At 55.5% G+C, this 21,037-nt stretch overlaps 1 protein-coding gene across 1 annotated transcript in view; it reads left to right on the forward strand.

Moving 5' to 3' along the window:
• The window catches only part of FGF18 (fibroblast growth factor 18), a 32,775-nt gene extending 12,222 nt beyond the window's left edge, over nt 1–20,553 (forward strand). The window contains exons 3-5 of the mRNA XM_019635942.1: nt 1,595–1,775; nt 13,296–13,402; nt 19,931–20,553. Of these exons, the coding sequence (XP_019491487.1) occupies nt 1,595–1,775; nt 13,296–13,402; nt 19,931–20,197 (555 nt within the window). The 3' untranslated portion in view covers nt 20,198–20,553. The remainder of the gene's footprint in view (nt 1–1,594; nt 1,776–13,295; nt 13,403–19,930) is intronic.
• Nucleotides 20,554–21,037: the final 484 nt, after the last annotated feature.

Consider the following 21,037-nt stretch of genomic DNA (forward strand, 5'->3'; position numbering starts at 1 on the left):
GTGGATCCCACTCAGGACACTGTCTGGGCTTCAAGAATTGTTTAGCTTTTTAGTTAAGATGGGATGGGACAAGCATACAATTAGCAGGGCACAGAAAAACCTAATTTAATGCTAAATGGAATGACTGGATCTTTTCTATGTTTATTCATTCATTCATTCATTCAATAAATGTTTGTGTTTCTACTGTGCTACGTGCAGGGGGCATAGCAGCAAATGACAAACAGACAGCTCCAGCTTTCACGGTGCTGCCAGCCTAGCCAGAAGGAGACAGACAAAAACCAGATAAAGCCAGGTTGATAAATGTTAGAAAGAAAAATAAAGCATGGTTGAGAGATGGAAAGTGACAGAGGCGGGGCCTGCCTCCGAAAAGTAGTCAAGGAAGGCCTGTCTCAGGATGTGACACTTAAGCAGAGACCCGAATAAAATAGAGAATGTAAAAATCTGGGAAAGAGCATGGAAGCAGAGGAAAGAGCATGTGCAAAGGCCCGGAGGCAGGTGTGCATTCTGTGTTTGAAATGCTCAGAGATATAATAAGGCAGCCAGTGTACCTGGTGGGAGGGATGAAGGTGGAAAAGCAGTTGGGGGCTCACCCTGCAGGGTCTTGAGGCTGTGATGGGGGGACCTTTATCTAAATGTGACGACGGCAAGCCCTGGAGAGTGTAGAGGGGAGGCTCACACGAGGTGACTGGGTTTGGTGGACGGTAGACAACCGGGGGCCAGGAGTGGAAACGGGAGGCCAGTGAGAAGGTGGGTGCGAGTTGTCCAGGTGAGAGGCCGTGCTCGGAGAAGGGAGACGGAGAGATACGTGTTGGGGTAGCCAGAGGCTACCGTCCCAGATGAGGTGCTCAGACATGAATGAACTAAAGCTTGAGGGATACAAGACATTTCGATGGGAGAAGCAAAGTGAGGGCTTCTCCAACAGGGGCCAGAGATGTAGGCAAATGCTTGGGCCAGCATGAGGACCCTTGGGGCATGGAGAGGGGACCCCCCCACCCCACCCCAAGCATCAGCTCCCAGGGGAGAAGTGACAGTAGACTCTGGCCCATGTGTTTCCAGGGCGAGACTTGCCAGGCCTTCCTCCTCCCCGCCAAGGACTCAAACAGCCTCCCCTATTCCACTGCCATCTCCATATGAATTTGGGGACTTTTCTCCCCACTTGCTCACTTTATCCTCATAGCCACCCTGGGATGTAGGCAGAGCAGGGTCTCTGCTCTACTATTTTACTGGGAAGGAATCTGAGGCAGAGCAAACCGTGTGCTCAAGGTCACACAAAAAAACTCTGCTGTCCACTGTTCGCCTTAATTTGGGGCTGTGGTGGAAACATAGCAAGTTTGTTGTCAAATAGACCATGTCCTGATTCTTATCTTTGTCGTTTCCTGCCTGGGCCACCTGGGGCACCTTGCCTCACCTCTCTGAGCCTCAGTTGCTTCATCTGTGAAATGGGGGTGTTAATGGGACAGCTATGAGTGTGTGGTAAGGCCTGGCCCAGAGCCGGCAGAGAGGAGGCCCTGCATCTTTGTTGGGAATGTGGCTCTGGCCCTCCGAGGACCCAGGACTTTCAGGGGGGCTCACTGTCACCCCATTCTCTGAGCAGGTGCTGGCGGCCGAGGACAACGTGAGCTTCCGCATCCACGTGGAGAACCAGACGCGGGCTCGGGACGATGTGAGCCGTAAGCAGCTGCGGCTGTACCAGCTCTACAGCCGGACCAGCGGCAAGCACATCCAGGTCCTGGGCCGCAGGATCAGTGCCCGTGGCGAGGACGGGGACAAGTATGGTAGGTGCCAGCCCCTCCCTCCCCCACCGTCCGCGTACTCCTGGGCCTCAGTTTCCTCCTCCGTGAAATGGGGATGCAGTGGTGCCTCCCTGAGAGCCTTGTTGGGAGCATCGACTGAAACACGAATCAAAAGGGCTTTTGCTGATAAGTGGTGCCCCATAAATGGCAGTTGTCCTGGCTGTCAGTGGCTTGCTTTGGGACAGCCTACAGCGGGTGCCTGTGCCCCATGGCATACCTTCACCAGACCCAGGTTCAGACGCTCAGAGGGGTGGGATCCTCTGGGTAGCGCTTTTTGGATGGTGGTGGTGGTGGTGGTGGTGGTGGGAATTGGCCTGGTGTGAGTGTGTTTTCATGTGTGCATGTGCGCGCGTGTGTGTGTACACTGGGGGCTTCAGCTTGTGCACCTGTGAGGCATGGGGACAGCACCTTGGGCCACGGTCCCCTTGACCTGCTCTTGACCCTGGAATTGCCCCCTCCTCTGAGATGTTTGGGAACTAGATCACCTGCCTCTGCAAAGGGGCTGGGAGGAGTGATACACTCCATCACTTCTCTCCTCACACCCCCAGCCTGCAAAGACCCTGAGTAGTGAGCAAATAGATAGGACTCGCCTTCCCAGAGCTTGGCGGGGATTTCGGGAGAGAGCCTGAGCACATACTGACCAGGCCCCCATCATTCCTGCCTTCTCGGGCCAGGTTCTGGGAGGTATCTGAGGCCTCAGCCTTGAGCCGGGGCAGGGGAGGGCGGCTGGAGGCAGCTGGGGCTGTGGGTGGCCCCGGCTCGGGCCCGGGCCCGCCTGTGCGCTGTGAGCCTGCCAGCCTAGGCGTTTCTGGGATGATGCCCCGCCTGCCCGCTGGCCCCTGCTCATTGCAGTCAAGACGTGACAACAAGACAAATAATTTCTTGGACCTTTTATCTTGGACACCATTTATTTTCCCTCAGCCCCAGGGCAGGACTGACCTCATGGTAGGGCCCGAGTGTGGCAGCTGCACTGTCACTGGGGGCTGGGCCGGGCCGGGCAGGGCTGGGCCGCCCCGGCTCCCGCTTTCCCAGGCCAGCTGCCTGCCCTCCCTTCTCCTGCCCCATCGCTCTTGACTGCCTCCCTTTCCCTTCTTCCATCTTTCCCGCCTTCCTTTCTCGGTCTGGCTGCCTCTCCTTTCATCTGGGCCTCTGTCTCTCTGTCCTCCTTCCTTCCTGGTTCTCATCCTCCCCGCTTTGTTTCTGTCTCTCTCTGTCTCCCCGCTCCCCGCTATCTCTGTCCTTTCTGCCTCCTTGCCTGGATCACAGCTCTCTGCCCCTCATCCCACCTCTCCCAGCCCTCTGCTGGCAGCCTCTCTGGGGCCTCTGTCCCTCTGTGTCCCCCCCTCGGACGTCTGGCTGTGCTGGGCAGACCCAGGTGGTGCTTTTCCCTGGGATCTGCTGTCCAGTTGCTGCCAGGGAAGGGGCAGCTGGCTGGCCTGGATGGGAGGGAGGTGCCCTCCTGGGGAGTACCTCTTGCTGGCCCCTCCAGGCTGAGAGCGTACAGGGGGGTCAGACTCTGGTCTGAACCATCTGTCCACACCCTGAGACAGGAGGCAGGGTCTCGGGAGGGAGAGGAGCCCGGGCAAATGGCGGGCTCCTCACTCTAGAAGCCACTTGCCGTCTTGCTTCCTCGGCCCGAGCGAGATAGGGACTCGGGCTCTCACCTGCTGTGTGTCCTCAGGCAAGCCTTGCCTTCTCTGGGCCTCAGCTTCTCTCCCAGACAATACAGGGTTAGACTAGAGCAGTGCTTCTTAAACACTAACGTGCGTGGGGATCACCAAGGGCGCTTGTTAAAATTCCGATGTTTTTAGGTGGGTCCGGGTGGGGCCTGAGCCCTGCCTTCCTGTTGGGCGCCCAGGTGGTCCTGATGATAGTATCCAGGGACTAGCCCATCTTGGCCTCTCCTCCAGCTCCACGAGCTCTAGATTTAATAATTCTCTCTCAAGGAATACGTTTATCACTCCTCCAGTGCCCCCAACAGCCAGGGCAGCATGGGGGCCTTGCTAGTGCCGAGGCTGCTCCATTTAAATGTCGCATTAGAAACCCAGATCAGGGGACAGGACCCCATCTGTGAGCCCTGGGAGAGCAAGTGAGACAATGGAGCCAACTGAGGCTTCCAATCGAGATAATCAATACAAATATTATTGGGAGGGTGATTTATGTGGCCAAGCTGCGTTAGGGGCCTGTGTGGCCTGTGGGGGAAGGGCGGCCAGAAGTCCCTGGTCAGGGTGCTCAGGAGGGTCCAAGAACCCGCTCCCTCCTCAGGGCTCAGTCGAGCTGGTAGAGTGAGGCCATCTGAGATTTGCATTCGTATACAGAGTGCAGTCTGGGAACTTCAGCAAACACCAAGTATAAACAAACGCCTGGAATCTGGAATCCCCACAGACACTTGCAATCTCAGATTCAAGTCTGTAAAACACGGAGAATCTTCTATGCCCTGGTATCCTGAGGCACTAGGCCCTGTGGGCGGGCACGAGGTGCAGGCCCACCTTTGTCTGGCTGCCCTGCCCAGAGGCTCTCAACCTGCTTTAAATCTGCTTAGACGTCAGTCAGCAGGGCTTCCACACCAGGCTGTTGTGCACGAGGATCTCCTGGTGGCCTCCTAACGCTTTCCTGGAGCTCTCGGAGGGCCCTAAGGGTGGGCTGCTCCAGGAACGAGGGCCTTTCTTAGCTTCAGATTAGGCTCTGGAGGGAGCGGTATGCTGGCCAGGGGGCTGGGGCTTAGGTGGTGGGACACCTGGGGGGGAAGAGGGGGCAGAGAAAAGGGGGCATGGCCACCCTGGCCACCTGGGATTCTTGCATCAGCCCCGCCCCTCCCAGCCCTTGGTCCTGGTCACCTCTGTCCTGCAGGCAGCTGCTACCCCAAAGAAACAACACTGGACTAGGAGGCAGGACGCCGGGGTTCCAGTGGCCGCTTGGCCACTGAGCAGCCTTCAGAGCTTGGGGCAAGCCCGTGTTCATCTGCTAAGGAGGATGAGAAGGCCCCACTCCACCTGCCTCCGAGGTTGAGGCCCTTAGGCCCAGGACGGGAGGTGGCAGCCCCTCCAGGCTGCAGGAAGCAGTGCTGAGGGTGACAGCACTTGTCTTAGAAGCCTGGGGCCAGCTGAGCATGCACTCAGGGAGGGGTGGGGGCCCTGGCATTGGGGGTGGTGGTGTGGGGGGGCAACTCCGCTTTTATAAGCCTTATGATTACATAGTCCTGCCTGCTTTCGTTTGAAAAAAGGGCTCCTCGATTTGATTAAAAAGAAAGAAAATATAAAAACACCGGGTTTGCAATAGGCTGACTCCCAGGACTGGCAGTGCCCAGACAGCCCCCGAACAGGCCACTGGAGGGCTGTGTTGGCCAGGGAGGTGGCCTTTTCGAGGCGTTGAGCATGTAGGCTCAGGGGCTGGTTGAGATTTGAATCTCAGCTCCGCCGCTTACAAGCTCTAGAGCCCTCAGACCTGAGTTAGCCTTATCCCATTTCGTCTTCTGTGAAGTGGGGTCATTGAAATGAGAGAATCCCTTAAGGCCAAAGATGCTATGATTATTAAAACAAGAATAGTAGTAACAACCACCTGAACGCGTCACTGTCATATGGGGACAGAGGGGAGTTGTCCCCTTCTCAGGAGCTGGTTCCTGGGTCTTCCAGAAGGGACCCTACCCCTCTCCTATCTGTGGGCCCTGTCATGTCAGCTACTGGTAGACGAGGCTTCTCCACCATTCCAAGCAAGCAGGGTCGGGCTGGCCATGTTCTGGCTGCTGTATCAGGCCAGGTGAGGAAGAGTCTTCGGGCCTTTTCGTTGGGTGTGGCCTGGTCTTCTCTTAGTTCATGCTGGGGTCCCTCGCTCACTCGGCACAGAGTTACTCAGCTCTGGGGGCACAGCGCTGAGGAAGACACGCCCGGTCCCACCCCTCAAGGAGCTCCCTGGCCAGAGCCCCGCTCCTTCCTAGTAGGCCCCTAACTTCCTGGGGACTGTGGGCCATTTTCATTCTCTCCCCGTGCCTGAGTTTCTTTACCATGAATGGGGCCGGCATGTGGGGTGCGGGGTGTGGAGTTAGCACTCTCAGAGCTCAGCGTGTGTGAGTCCGTGATTCCAGCTGTGTCTCCGCTGGCTGCTCAGGGTCAGGGGTCACGGGGAGTCAGTCTGCCCTGCTGGGCTGCCTTCCTGACCACCCCCCACCCCCCGCCTTGTCCCTCCAAGAATATGAGCATGAAAGCAGTGACCTTTCTGTGTGTCCCCATGTCCAGTACAAGCCCCACCACCGCCTTAAAGGTTGCTGGACGAATGACTAAAATAACAATGGGGTATCTCAAAGCATAATCAGGGGCCAACGTATGTGGCCCCCACAGGAAAGTATGGCGGGTGTGCCTGGGCTTCTCCTGAGCGAGTGATGCGAGTGGGAGTCCTCTTGTCTCCAGGTCCCTCGTTCTGGCACCTGCTGGCGGGCAGCATGAGCAAGGAGCAGGCACCTTGGGGCTGGCTGGTGTGGCTGAGGCAGCAGAGAACCCTACTCTCTGAGCCTGATCCCCAGAGTCCATTCGCCATAAAGCAGCCCAAATGTGAGACTGCGTCACTCTGCTCCCAAAGGCGCTTCTGTCGCTTAGAATGACATCCAAGTCGGGGTGGCTTGGCCCCTGCCGGCTGCTTTAACCTCAGACTCCGCTGCCCTGCCCTTGTTCACGCTGCTCCAGGCCAGCGGCCTTCCTGCTGTCCCCCGATCGCGCCAGGCGCGTTCCCGCTGAAGGGCCCTTGCACCAGCTGTCCCCTCACACTGGGAATGCTCTTCTCCAGATAGCTCTTCTGTTCAGTTGTCCCCTCACAGCTGTGTTTCCCTTCCTCAGCATTCACCGCTGTTCTGACATCCTATCATGTGTTTAGTTATCTGCTTCCTGTCTCTCCTGTTCTATAATGCAGGCTCCTCGAGGGTAGGGGCTTTTGTTCGTTTTGTTCATTGCTGTGTTCCTGTGCACAGAGCCAACCATAATCAAGTGCTCAATGTATGCTTTGAGCCAGTGAATGCATAGATGACCCAGGACGCATAGGTGACCCAGGACGCATGGGTGACCCAGGACGCATGGGTGACCCAGGACGCATGGGTGACTCAGGTTGCATGAGTGACCCATGTTCGCATCAGGGAGTGTGGTCAGGCGGCATTGCACCCCCTGGGGCAAGTGCTCAGCGCACTGTGGGTCCTACAGGGCTCCCTCCCTCCTCCTCTCCCTCCTCCTCTCTGTCTTCCCTTCCACCCTCCCAGCCAGCCAGCCCCTTATTGTGCAACAGACCCAGCGTCCCCCAGGGGCTCTCCCAGCTGGGAAGGCACATTTATTTCTCAGTCTCAACCCCTGGCCTCTGTGCTCATGACCCACAACTTCTGTCCCCAGTGAAGAGTGGCCACCCACACCTCACTGACTCTGCGGCAGACGTGGCCACACTAGAGCTACAGCTAGGATTAAATATAGCACCCGATCAATCCTATTGATTCTTCCCCTCTTCCTTTCCGGCAAGCCCACGTGGCCTGCCAACCTCCTCGGGGACTTGAGAAGGGGAACTGCAGGCAGTTTTGGAGAAAGGCCATAACGTGTGTGTGTGTGTGTGTGTGTGTGTGTGTGTGTGTGAGAGAGAGAGAGAGAGAGAGAGGGAGAGAGAGAGAGAGAGAGAGAGAACATGAGTGCATGGTGATGCTGAAACAGCCCCACCTCCCGCCCTCCCTCTCCACCTGGTTGGTCCACCTTCAGAGGGGATGAAGGGCGTATTGAATCGGTATGACCTCCCAGTGCCTTTGTGGAGGGACATTTACTCGCTGGACAGTGGCCAGCAGCACTGTCAGCACTGCTGCTGGCCACCCCACGCGGGGCTCAGGTGTGGGGGACTCTGCCTCTCACTGGCTCCTAGCTTCCCCAGAGCACTCACAGGTCTTGGGGGGTTTGCCCCGCGGATGGGGGAAAAAACCCATTCTTCAGCTTTCGTTCTCAGCTTCCTGTCTCTGGGTCCCGTCCCCTGTGTGTCTCTTTGTACGTGTCCCTCTGGCTGTCTGGCTGCTTCTCTGTATCTTTCCCTGTGGTTTCCTACCCTTCAAACCAAAGTCTTCAAAGTGAGGCCTTGGATCACCCCCTGGGAGGCCCCGTTAGGGAATCACACTGGAATAGCCAATCCATCCATCAGTCAATGTCACTTCTCTGTTTTCTGCCATCGCGGGCCTGCCACATGTCTGTCCCACCCTGCCTACCTCTGTCTGACTCTTGGTCTGTCTCAGACTAGCTCTGGAGTTACTCTGCCTGTGTTCAAATCCTGGCGCTACTGTGTGATTCTGGCAAGTAACCTAACTGCACAGCGCCTTGGTTTCTTCATCTGTAAAATGGGCACAATAGTGCCTACCTCACAGTGTTGTTGTGAGGAGCTAGTGAGACATTCCACGTTCAGACTTTGAGCACAGTGCCTGGCTGAGGGTAAATGCTCAGATAAGTATTAGCTGTGATTTTTAAAAATGATCATTGTTACTCCACGCATTTAAGAGAAACAGAGAGGCGGAAACAAAAAGATAGCATGAGATTTTTTTATAGAAGGGGCTTTCTTGCCAGTTCCTTTTTCTTCCACCCTCGCTTTTCCCTTTGCTGCTTTCCTCTCTGGATGCTAGAGAAGGAACCGGGTCCTTTGAGTTCCTGGCCCTCAGCCACAGGCAGGTGCTGGGCTCCTGCTGTGTGCTGGGCCTGGTGAGACCGGCTCTGTGGGAGCTGGGTTGTGGGGTCCCCCACTTTACACTCACTCCTCCTCGGGCTCGTATAGCCTTTCTTTCCCTTGACCAGATCTGAAGCCGTTTCTGTCTGGCTGTGGTTTGAGCCTTGGGTGCTCCTGAGGGCTTCCCATCTCCCAGTATCAGCTCAAAGGTATCTTCCTCAGAGCAACCCTAGGGACCCCGTCCTCTATCAAGGTCATTTGGATGTGGAGCTGGGAGGGATGGGCCCCGACCTTTGGCTCTGTGGGCTTCTCCACCCATCGACCTCTGCCCCGAGAAAGTCAAGTCAAAGCAAAGACCTTCCCTGCCTGCCTTTGGTGTTCGCTCACTCATTTCCCCAGAAAAGGACTTGGTGTAGGGGAGAAGGGAGGGGTGGGGTAGGCAGACCAAGACCAAGACTTCTAAAAGCTCAGAGGAAATGCTGAATGTTAAAACAGGAAAGTTGAAGCTCCAGGAAGTTTGGAGTCTGTCATGCAATTTATCCTGTGAGCAAACCTCTGCTTGTTTCCTGTGTAACAGTTGGGAGATGGAGACTGTCCTTGGACAGGTCCTCTCCGCCTTTCCTAGGCAGGTATGGTGTCGATGATGAGTCTTAACTTCATCACTGTGTGACTTTGGGCCTCAGTTTTCTCACCTGTAAAATGGGGATGATAATAGTTCTGGCCTCATGGGATTGGTAAGGATTAAGGGAGATAATGCATGTAAGGTAGTTAGAAGAGAGCCCAGCTCATCATGGGCTCTAAATAAACGTAAGTTACTTTTACTTCCTAGAGGAGAACTGAAATAGGCCTTGGAGCCCTCCTAGTCCCAGCCCAGAGAGGGACAGGACGTTTCCCTTTGCGCCACAGCGAGTCAAAATGTGTGACTGAGGCTGGGAGCTCAGAGCTCTACACAGTGGCAGGAGTGACACCAGGGGAAGCAGAGTGGCTGAGGGCATTGATGGTGGAATCAGAGACTGGGTTTAGAGTTCTGCCCTGCTTTGACCAACTGTGTGCCTTTGGGCAAGCCCCTTACATTCCGGAATCTTGCTTTCTTTACGTCTTAAGTAGCATTACTCAAACCTCCCCAACAAGGCCATTTAGGCTAGCAAAATTTACCGATTGATCATTTACGGTGAGTCAGGTGTGGGCTAGTGCTGGAAATCCCAGCGGTGAATAAGACAGATCAGGCCCTGCCTCATGGGGCTTAACTTCTGGTGAATAGAGACAGACAATAAAATAGGCAGCAAAGAAGCCAGTTTGGAGAAGAGCTCTGAGGACAGTGGAGCATGGGATGATGGATGGGTAGTGCTAGATGGGGGAGGCTGGTGTGGCATTGGACAGTGTGGCCAGGAAGGGCTTCTCCGAGGAGGTGACATTTGAATGGCAACCTAGGAGATAAGAGGCCACTAGGGGAAGCTCTGGGCAAAGCAATCTCTAGGGAAAGGGAATGGCAAGTGCAAAGGCCCTGCGGCACGAGTGTACTTGGTGTGTAAGAGAGGAGCAGCAAGGAGGCTGGTGGGCTGGAGAGCCGTGGGTGAGGGCGGGAGGTGGGGACGGTCAGCAGGCAGCAGATCGCGTGCCTCTTATAGGCCCCCATAAAAAGGCTGGAATTTTAGTGGGTTGGAGGCCCCTAGAAGGCTTTCAGCAGGGAAGAGAGGTAATTCATTTTATGTTTTTAAAGGATCTCTCTGGCTGATGTGTAGAGGGGCAAGAGTGACCAAGGTAGGAGGCTGTTGAATTGTGAAGACTGGAGTGGGGGACGCCAGGTTGGGGTGGAAGTCTGCTGAGTGGAGCGTGATAATGCCATCACCTCCTCCTGCCGGGCCTGGCACAGGCCTCGAGAGTACAACTGAGCAGGGACGAGGTGTCCAGCTCTGAGCTACATCTTGGTGATGGGTCATGGAGTGGGGGCAGCAAGATGCCAGAGACCAGGCAGGCTCCAGGGGGAGTCTGGGTGGGCGGGGCCTCTCTGTCTCTCTCTGTCTCTCTCTGTCCCTCTCTCTCTTTCTCTCTCTTTCCCTCTCTTTCTGAGAACTGCTGCTGCTATTACTCCCCAAAGACTTGACATAATTCTGGCCCGGCTCCATCCTCATTATGTCATGCACTGAGCGGAGTCTAGGTCACTCCATGGCTTGCTGCGGTCGGGGGAGAGCAGACTTCTGGCTCCCCTGCACAGCAGCCGGCGCAGACCTTCCCCACGCTGGAGTGGGGGTGGCTAGGCTTGCGGGGGTGGAGGTGCAGGCCAGCCCCAGGCCCTTCGGATGGCTCAGGCCAAGGCCAGGGCTCCCTGAGGTGGGCTGTGGCTGACGAGTTGTGCAGGGTTGTGCTCTGAGGCATGTCTCCCTGGAGCTGGGGGTCCTCCCCCGCAGCTCAGGCCCCAGCAGAAAGAAGCAGGCAGACCTGATGTCAGGCGCCCCTGCCATGTTGCTTCTCTGAACCTCACTTTCCTACACTGTGCAATGGGGACAAAGACACCCAAGGCTGTGGGGATGTGTGACTTCAGTGGGCTCACATGGGAACCAGATCAGGTGCGTAGTAGGAGCTGTTCTGAGGACAGAGACTTGGGCATGTGCTGGAGAGGGGCAGACAGAGCAGTGTCCTCCTTGGAGTCACTTGGGGTTGCCTGGGCCCCAGGCCTGTGGCCTCACCTCCTTCCTACAATCTCCCATTCCCATCCCTGTCCTAGACCCTGCCCCCAATCTTAGAATCAGAATAGGGTTGCACCCGCACCCCCTTGCATAGGTAAGGAAACTGAGGCTCACAGGGGGGTGTGGAGGTCATACAGCCCAGGGTGGCAATGCCAGAAATGGCATCAGACCCCAGAAGTCCCAGGCCAAGGCCTTTTCTGAGGTATAGGGTGCTGAGGAAGTTCAGGTCAGCGGGCATGCCTCGGCGAGCGAGGTAAGTTCTGCTCCACCTCTGCCCTTTTACATACATCTGACTTTTAAAATAATAACTATTAGTTTATGGATGATGACCCGCATTTTACAGGTGAGGAAACTGAGGTCCAAGGTCATACAGTTAGCAAGTGGGGCTAGGGGTTCAGCCCCAGATCCGGGTGCTCCAGAGCTCTTAGCTTTCCCTGCCACAGGCTGCCTTCTTCAGAAGCTCCTGGCCTTCCATCCCAGTGGGGCCTGGGCGGTGAGGGGAGGCAGAGAACGAATCCCAGAGCTGCTGGGGTGTTTGGCCCTGGGGTCCCAGGGACTGAGCTACCAGGGAGAGTTCTAAGGCGTTTGAATTGAGGGGGGCAGGGAGGAGGGAGGGCTTGTAACCCCCCATCTCAGCGTTGGTTAATATTCTTGACTCAGTGTTTACTAGGGATGGGGGAAGGTGGGGAGAAGAATGTTCCCTCCCCCTCGTTTCTAGAATTACGGAATTCTTGTTAGATCTTTAAATTTTATGTAAATTCTTCTTTTTTTCCTTGGAAAGGTGGGGTATCATATTTTAATTAGTAGTGGTGTCAAAGGAGGGCTAGATTAATTATTGGAAATCCTGCATTCCAGATGGTTTTAATTTTCACAGCAGGGCACCAGGGTATATATTTTAAATTTTTTTTTATTAAAATCATACCTAGTGTATTTTAGGGGCACTGAGGTCCGCTCTTTGTGGCTCCAAGGATACTGTATTTAGGGCTATGATTTTTGTTATGGAGAAGCTAGTCCCTTGTCACTGAAATTAAAATTTTGTGGGGGAAGGAGGGGCAGGTGCTGGGAAGCAAAGGGTCAGGGATGGGCGGGTGAGAATGGGGGGGGGTCATAGTCAGAGAAGGCAGGGGAGGGGAGCGGGGTAGACCGGGTGGGGGTTCAAGACCAGAGAGCAGAGCGAGCTCAGAGAGGGCACGTGGCCTACCGAAGTCACACAGTACCACGGGGGAGAGAATGTGGACTGGGAGAGGGACAGGGAGGGGTCTGGGCACAGCACGCCTAATCCAGGGCAGTCACCTTCGATCATGTGCTGTCTTTGTTCAGTCAGGGCTTTGGGAGATCAGCTCGAGACACCCCCATCCTGAGGGATGATGGATGGTTTAGTGTGAGCTTTCCTCTCCGGGACCAGGGGATATTGGGTCCTTACTGGGACTTCCGGGATCCTGAGAGTTAGATACCTTTCAGCCTTGGTGACCTTGATTGAGGAAAGTGAAATATCCTGAAGATGGCCACCTTCCCCAGGGGCCTGAGCCTCCCCTCCCAGGGCCTTCCCCACTTCAAGTGGCAAAGGTCCACACCTTTGCGGGGAGGGGGCATTAGCAGGGTTTGCAAACATTTGCCTCTGACCTAAATTTTGGAGGAAGTGGATGTCCCCCAAGGCAGGCTGTGTGTGTGTGTGTGTGTGTGTGTGTGTGTGTGTTTGCATGCGTGCATGAGCATGTATGTGTCTGTCTGACCTCACCTGCATATGTCTCTGTCCCTTATTCCAGAGACTGTCAGTTCTCTGAGGTTATCTGTCTGGCTGTCTGTCCTGCTTTGGGGAATGGAGCTAAGGGGCTGGGGAAGGTGGGTGATGACGTGAGGAGAGGGACACACTGCTATTTAGCCACAAGGGGCAGGACTCTCCTCGGACTGGCGTCATCTGGGTCCCAAGTGGAGTCCAGAGAGGCCTAGGGTGGGGAACAGGTGGCAACAGCTTTCCTCTCCCTGCCTGGGGGGCAGAGCACTCTAATAGGACCTGCAGAGGCCTCCCCCATGCCTGATTTTGGGGCAGTGGGGCTCCAGGGACAGGGTCTGGAATCATGTCGCCGAGTCTTTAGGTCAAGCCCTTGCCCTGGTAAAAAAAAAGAATGTCTTGTCTTCTTTCTGCCTTTCGAAGCCCAGCTCCTAGTGGAGACAGACACCTTCGGTAGTCAAGTCCGGATCAAGGGGAAGGAGACAGAATTCTACCTGTGCATGAACCGGAAAGGCAAGCTCGTGGGGAAGGTGAGTGATGTTCTGGATTCCGGGGAACTTGGGCGGGTCCCTCCTGGCAGCTCTGGGGAGCTGGAACAGTGTACCCAAAGCCTTGTCAGCCCCAAATGGAAAACAGGCCTGCGGAGTGTGTGTGTGTGTGTGTGTGTGTGTGTGTGTGTGTGTGTGTGTCCATGTCCCCACTGTCATCTCTTCCTTTTGCCCCCTTCTTCTCTGTCTCTGCTCCCGCTCCCACCAGGCCGAGGTAACCAAGGCTGCGACTTTGGGGAGAATGCAGGGCCCTGATCTATCCCAGTGGATGTACAGCTCTGGCGACTCAGTGGTGGGACACCCCTCGGGGGGCCCTGGGGCTCCTGGCCTGCGTGTACCTGATGTCTGAGAAAAGGGAAGCAGCAGGCCCAGGGCTGGGCTGCAGCAGGGTTTTAATAATCGCCAGGCGTTTTCAGTGTGAGCGGCAGAGCCTCCAGAACCTGGCGGGCTCGTCAGCGCCGGGCCTCACGGTTCTAGCATTTCAGGAAGATTTTATTACTTTGGAATGGGCGAGAGAGCTGCATGTAACAAATTAGGGCAGGGGTGGGGGTGCGGTGGGGTGGACCCACGTGCCAGGGGCTCTGAGCCTCCACTGAGGCTGCTTCTCAGTGCGCACCCCCCCTTTCCTGGGTGTGCCTATTGGTGAGTTCACGCAGTCGCTTCCTCTGGTGCTCCAGTTACTGGCAGGAGCTCTGTGTTGGATCACGCCTGCGTCCCCTTCTCTCTGCAGGGCCCCTCCTCACCCCCATGTCCAACTTGGATAGTGGGGCGGGGGGCTGTGCTGAACAGGTGGAGCGGGTGTGGGGTGAAGAGTAGACCCTGATTCCAGGAGGTTGGCCTCGGGCTTGGGGGTAAGGGCCCGGCTGGTCATTTACATTATTATACCTTGTTGGGGGCGGGGAATGCCCCCAGTCTTGTTTAAGCCTTGTTTTTGATTTCCTGATGCCCCCACTCTTATCCCTCTTCCCCTCTGCCATACCCCAGTGGCTGGGGAGAGTGTGACAGGCCAGAGACCTGAACCAGAGTATTGTTGCTTATTAATAAGGGGACCCCTAGCCTCTGTTCACTGAGCACCTACTTTCTGCCAGCCACTGAGCAAAAATGCTCCCAAATCGTCCCAGGAGGTGGACACCATGACCATGCCCATTTCACAGATGTGGACACTGAGGCGCGGCCACTCCGCGGCCCTGGTCCCAGGTCCCACGCTGGAGCTGGGCGGGATACAAAGCCCAGTTTGGAACGCCAAGATTCCAGTCACGCTGCCCACACCAACGGCAGCTTCTAAAAGAGCAAAATAATAGTAATCGCATAGCAGGATGACGAGTGGTTTTAATTAGTGATTCACTTTCCGCAGCCGGCGAGGGGTCTGGGGCAGGGGCGGCGGCGGGCAGGCGGGCGGGCGCGGGTCCCCTGGCCTGGCCGTGCGTTTCCTGTGGTGGCGCGGCCGCCCCGCGTCAGGCACTTTGTTCTCCTGCCCGGCTGGGCCGCCTCCCAGGCCCAACCTGCTCGCCGTTGTAGGCTTGGCCTTCCCTCCCCCACCCCCCCCATTAAAGGAGGGGCGCGCGGCAGCCCGCTGTGCCCAGTGCCTGCGCGCCCCTCCTTCCCGTCTGTGCGGTTCCCGGCATCTTGACCCCAGGAGGGCCGTCCTGGGGTCAAAAGAGCAGCCCCGTCCCCTCGGGCCGCTCCCGCCGCCGGCCGCCCCGAGCCCGCCGGCTGGCCGCTGAGTCACTGCTTCCACAGGAGCCGGCTCCGATGTCTGCCCCCTCGCCCTCTCTCCCGTCATTAATATTGGGGACGGTTCAGCTGGCGGCAAGGCGCAGTGAGGCACAGCCCAGGGAGGCCCGCCCCCTCGGTGCAGCTCCCCCCATCACCCCGTCCCGGCTTCTGCCTTCTGGGCTGGCCTGGGGGCCTCCGAGGGCAGCCCCAGATCCACCTGTCCCACCTTGCTCAGGGCAGGTCCCCTGGTTGGCCCTTGCCTGCCCAGCGCCCCTCGCCTTCTCTGACTCCTGCAGTTGGAAGCCGTAGGTGGTTGGGTTGCTGTTCTCCAGCAGACTCCCTGGGCAGTCAGGCCCTAGGCCCTGGACTACCCTTCATCCCAAAGTCCTGCCTCTGTTCTGGCCTCATGCCTTCGGGGACTGTTGCCTCAGCTGCCTCCGGGCCGAATGAGTTCCCAGCCTGAGGCCTCGCCCCCACTCACCCACCCTCTGCTTTCTAAATCACAAATGTGATCAGGCCTCCTTTGGCCTCCACCCTCAGCCTGGCTGAGAACCAGTCCCTGGGGCCTCACCACCGACCCAGGAAAGGCCACATGCCTTGAGGGACTCCCTGGCCTCATGGCCCTGCCACCTGCCCTCACCTTCCTTATGCCACAGACACATGGCACTGCCAACCTCCACTCCCTGGAGGCTTTGTGTATGCTGTACCCTCTGCCAGGACGGCCCGTCCTTGGTCCATTGCCCCTGGTTCACGCTTCAACAGCCGCCCTGAGCCCTCAGTGGGTACACCCACCTGGTGGCCCCCAGCCCCTCACACAGAGCTCTGTTGCTGGTCTGCTTACCTAGGTCGTCACTAGCTGTCTTTGGGCCTAAATTAGTGGGAGCTCATTGAGGGCCGATTCTGGGTCCTTTTATCTGGGCTCTGTGTGCCTGCCCAAAGGGCTGCAACGACACCAAAGAAATAGAAATATGGTTCTTGCTTTCTGAAGATTGACAACCAGAATTATACGCGTCAGTGCCCTGATCTCGCTGCGCCTCAGTGTCCTCACCTGTAAAGTGGGAATGGTGGCGCTGGCACGTAGAGGCGCTTAAATGGCCGTTCCTTTCCCCTTTGAAGGCTGATCATTATGACACTCCTTCAACAGGGCCTTTGCAGGTGCTCCAGGCCCTTGGCTAGACCTACTCCCTGTGTCGCCTCGGACCAACCACGTGCCAAAGCTGTGCCCTGCGCCCCTGCCTGCTCGGAGGCCCGACATCCACCTGGCCCAGGAGGCCTTACTGCCTTTCGTCCCATTAATAGTTGTTGAGTGTGGAGCACTGTGTCCTATGCACTGTTTCCCCATCTCTGGAGACTCTGCCCAGATCGATGTTTTTCCTCACCTGCTGCCTATTGTGTGATCACTGGTGAGTCCTCTGGGGCAGCAGAGGGCCCCAGACCCTTTCAGGGCAGGCGGGGTTTTCCTGCCCTCCACCACACCTTTGTGAAGACTGCTTTGGTTGTAAGCAGCTGAAACCCAACTCAAAATGCCTTAAGCAAAGAAGGTATCTTTTTTTTTGCCTATGTAACTAAAAATGGCCAGGGGTCTCTCTGGTTTCACATAAGACTGGATCCAGGGCCAAGTGACATCATCTGGATTCAGTCTTCACATCAAGTAGAAGCAACAGGACTCTAGTTTGGAAAGAAGGAGGTAGTGGTGATGGAGAGATGATCCAATTCTAAATCACTGAGTGCCCGGGATGGGATAGTCACTTACTCTCTAGATGCTGATGATCTGCCTTGCCTGAACCTTGAGTCTGCATTGCTAGGGGCTAGTCCCAGCCACAGGTGTTTTTAAATCTCTGCAGGTGACAGCAGGGTCACAGAGGTCATCAGGAGTAGGGGTGAGGGTCAAGCTCAGGTGCGGCCTGCACTGGCGTCTTTTCCTCTGTGTCTGAGTTCCTGGTGGGGAACTTGTGACCACCATAGACCCCACGACGCCTCCCAGGGGCTCCCGAGCTCTGGGGCGTTGGGAATTTCAGTTCAAGGCCCAGCTCCCAATCCTCTAGTAAACCTAGGCGTGTATGAACGCGTGTGCCTTTGTGTATCCAAGACCTTGCTTCCGGCTGACGTGGCCGTGTGGGCCTGGGGAGGTGAGGTGTTTTGATGGGCAGTGCCCACTCTGCTTTACTCTTTCTCCTTGTGGGTGTGTCTGGAACTGGACAGAGGAGAAGCGAGCTGCAGTGGCCAATGCAGGTTCAAATCCTCGTTCTGCCACTTAGAAGCTCCATGACCTTGGACAAGCCCTTTGCCTCTTTGAACTGTGTTTTCTTCTGTGAGGTAGGGTCTACCCTGGTGAGTTAAGAGCATTAAATGAAATAATGGATGTGGAAATGGCTGGCCTGTGGTTGGCTGTTAATAAATGCTGAATGAATGAGTAGGGAGACCAAGTGGGCCAGATAGAGAGCCCCAGCCGCCTGCTCGCTCTGTTGCCTTCTTAGCACACCCCCAGGCGGGGCCTCTCCTAGCTCATGACTGTCTCCGAGACATTAGTAAGGGACCCAAGAGGCCGAGTCTGTTTTCTTTTAGAGGAAAATCGTTTCCTGTGTCACCCCCACCATTTCTATCCCAGCAGAACTCGCATTCATTGAACCGCAGATGCTCTGGGCACCTCTGTCTTTGGCGAAGCCCTGTGCTGAGCCCTGAGAGCACCTGAGGAGCAGTCCCGACCTCCTGACACTTGGGCTGATGGGGAGGCAGGCAGATACAGAACTGCTCTGTTGGGGGGGGGCGAGAGGAGGAATGGGTGCCAAGGGGGTCCAGAAGATGGAGTGTGTGAGCCCTGTAAAGCTGGATTCTTGAATGAAATCTTGAGGAAGAGGAGGAAATACCCAGGGAGACAGATGGCAGTCAGGGAAGGCTTCCCAGAGGAGGCGGCTACTGAACTGAGCCTTGAAGGATAAAAGCAGTTTTCCAGGCAGGTATTCTAGGGTGGGGAAACAGCATGGTATGGCCTTTGTTCCATTTGCTCTGACTGACTGTTCCATCCAGACCGGCCAAGGGACCTGGAGTCAGGTTGAATAGGTAGTTCCCAGAATTATCCCATAGGGAACCCGGAGCCCAGAGACCACTCCCGTCTACCTCCATTGCACATATGCTCTGCTTTCTCTTACTGCTCACCTCGCCCATGCTGTCCTGCATATGTCTCCCAGACTCTCTCTGCATCCCCACCTCTGCTTGCTCTGCAGCCTCCTCGAAAGATCTCGTCCTCCAGACAATGTTTTCTTACCCTGCCTGTCCCTTTCTGCAAAGTTCAGCACTTTGTCTGCAGAGCCCAAGTTTGCCCTCTGCTCAAAGGTGAACGTTCCTGGAAGCTCCGGCCCGTTTTCCACTTCAAACAAAAGGCTGGAACTCGCACCTCAGTCTCCACGCACAGCCAGACCGCTGGGCTTCCAACTTGGCTGGGCATCTGCCCAGAACGAGGAGTGGGCCCAGCCTAAATTTGGAGATGTTAGTTGGAAACTCGAGTGCTCCTAATTCAGACCTTCCAACTTGGTGTGTTTCTCGCTCTTCCACATTGAGCAATTCAGCTGTCTCGGGGAGGAGATTCAAAGCCTGCCTCCCATCACCTTTTGTCTAGATCAGATCCAAGGAGAGAAGCCAGACTGTCCGAACCACCTGGTCTTCAGAAATAATTCAGCAAGTTCCTACTGTGTGCCAGGCTCACTTAGAAACGGCATTCCTTACAACATTTCTATGACGCAGGGGCCACTGTCCCTGTTTGGTAAGGCAAGGAACCGGAGGTTTAGAGAGTGGAATTAGCTCACCTGCAGCCACACCAGGAAGCGTCAGAGTTGATTCAGCTTCTGAGTCTGAATCTAGTGCTCCTTGGCCGCACTGTCCCCTGGGGAGTTTACGCATCTGCCCCGGGAGCCTTGAATCTCAGAAGCAAGGGCGCCGGCTTTAGAGTTTGGCCTTGCTAAAGCTTTTATTTTGCGAGGCTCTCACCCCTCTTCACACCAAACGTTAAAATGCACCACATCCCACCTTCGGTGTGATTTATATTTAACTATATAACAGTGGAGTCGGGCAGCTCACTTCATGTTAAGTTCATGCACGTATGTTGGGTCTCCTTTCTTTCCTGGTAGAACATAATCGCAACTGGGTTACAGGAAATGGGATAGTATTGGCCCACGTGACACTGAGGTAACCGGAGCTTCAGATGCAGCTTGGCCCGGAAGCTAAAGGATGTGGCGAGGACTTGGTTTCTGTTATCCTCTTCCTCTTGGCTGCCTTTCTCTGTGCTGGCTTTGTTGTCAGATGGTGTTTCCCCTCATGGTGGTAACATGGCTGTATTCGCTTCGGCCACACATGTTCCCCAAGTTTAAATCGGCCTATGTTTCCGTGCATCGCTTGTACAAAGGTCTCAAGGAACACTGATTGGATGGCTCAGGCCACATGTCGAGCCCTGCAGCAATCACAGGAAATGGTGTTACGATGGGCTAGGTCTGGGTCTCTTGTTCTAGTCGAGTTGAGGTGGGAGCTCCTGGTTACAGGGTGGAGAGTGGGGAAGGGATGAGCTTCTGAATGATACAGGAGTCTGTTACCTAATTGGTCGGTAGGGAAGGATACAGGGGCCAATATGACAAGTCCACGCCACAGATCCAGGAAGTGAAATTGCTGAAGCCAAAGTTTGGGTCAGGCCCTTTCTCCTCTGCTGCCCCCAGCCTTGACCACCTGCCCGTGCCCTCTCCACACAGCTGTGTCCCTGGCATCCGCCCTTCCCCGTCTCATTCCTTCCCATCTTTTCCCCTGCAGCCTGACGGCACCAGTAAGGAGTGTGTGTTCATCGAGAAGGTCCTGGAGAACAACTACACAGCCCTGATGTCAGCCAAGTACTCCGGCTGGTATGTGGGCTTCACCAAGAAGGGACGGCCGAGGAAAGGCCCCAAGACCCGGGAGAACCAGCAGGACGTGCACTTCATGAAGCGCTACCCCAAGGGGCAGGCCGAGCTGCAGAAACCCTTCAAGTACACCACAGTGACCAAGCGGTCCCGGCGGATCCGCCCCACGCACCCCGGCTAGGCGGCCGCACCGTGGCCCCCGCAGGTGGCTCTGGCCCACACTCACACTCACAGAGAACTGCATCAGAGGAATATTTTTACATGAAAAATAAGGAAGAAGCTCTATTTTTGTACATTGTGTTTAAAAGAAGACAAAAACTGAACCAAAACTCTTGGGGGAAGGGGAGCGATAACGATTATATTGTTGACTTGAAACCCCCGATGACAAAAGCCTCACGCAAAGGGACTGTTGTCAACGCACAGGTGCTTGTCTGTCTCTTGGAACAGACAACTCTAAACTTGTCCCCAGAGGAGGACTTGAATGAGGAAATCGACACTCTAAGAAACCAAAGTCCTTTTTCCCAAAGGTTCTGAAAGCAAAAAGCAAAAAAAAAAAAAAAAAAAAAAAAAAAAAGAAAAAAAACCCCCAAAAAAAAAAAAAAAAAAAAAAAAAGAGCAAAAAAAACCCCACAAAAAACAGAAAACAAAAACAAAGAGAAAGTAGTGCCCACTTCCACCCCCACCTCCGACAAACTCCCCTCTCTTTCCTAATCCCCTGCTCCTGCCCCAAACTCCAACAAAAATCGCTCTCTGGTTTGCAGTCATTTATTTATTGTCCGCTGCAAGCTGGCCTGAGACACCGCGCAGGGAAGGCGTGCCCCCTGGGAATTCTCGGCGCCTCGACCTCCGACGACAGACGGCCTCGTCCAATCATGGTGACCCTGCATTGCTCGCAGTTCTGGAGGATGCTGCTATCGACCTTCCGTGACTCACGTGACCTAGCACACCAATGATAAGGGAATATTTTAAAACCAGCTATATTATATATATTATATATATATAAGCTATTTATTTCACCTCT

The sequence above is a fragment of the Hipposideros armiger genome, unplaced genomic scaffold (genome assembly GCF_001890085.2).
Source record: "Hipposideros armiger isolate ML-2016 unplaced genomic scaffold, ASM189008v1 scaffold_25, whole genome shotgun sequence".
Classification (NCBI taxonomy): Eukaryota; Metazoa; Chordata; class Mammalia; order Chiroptera; family Hipposideridae; genus Hipposideros; species Hipposideros armiger.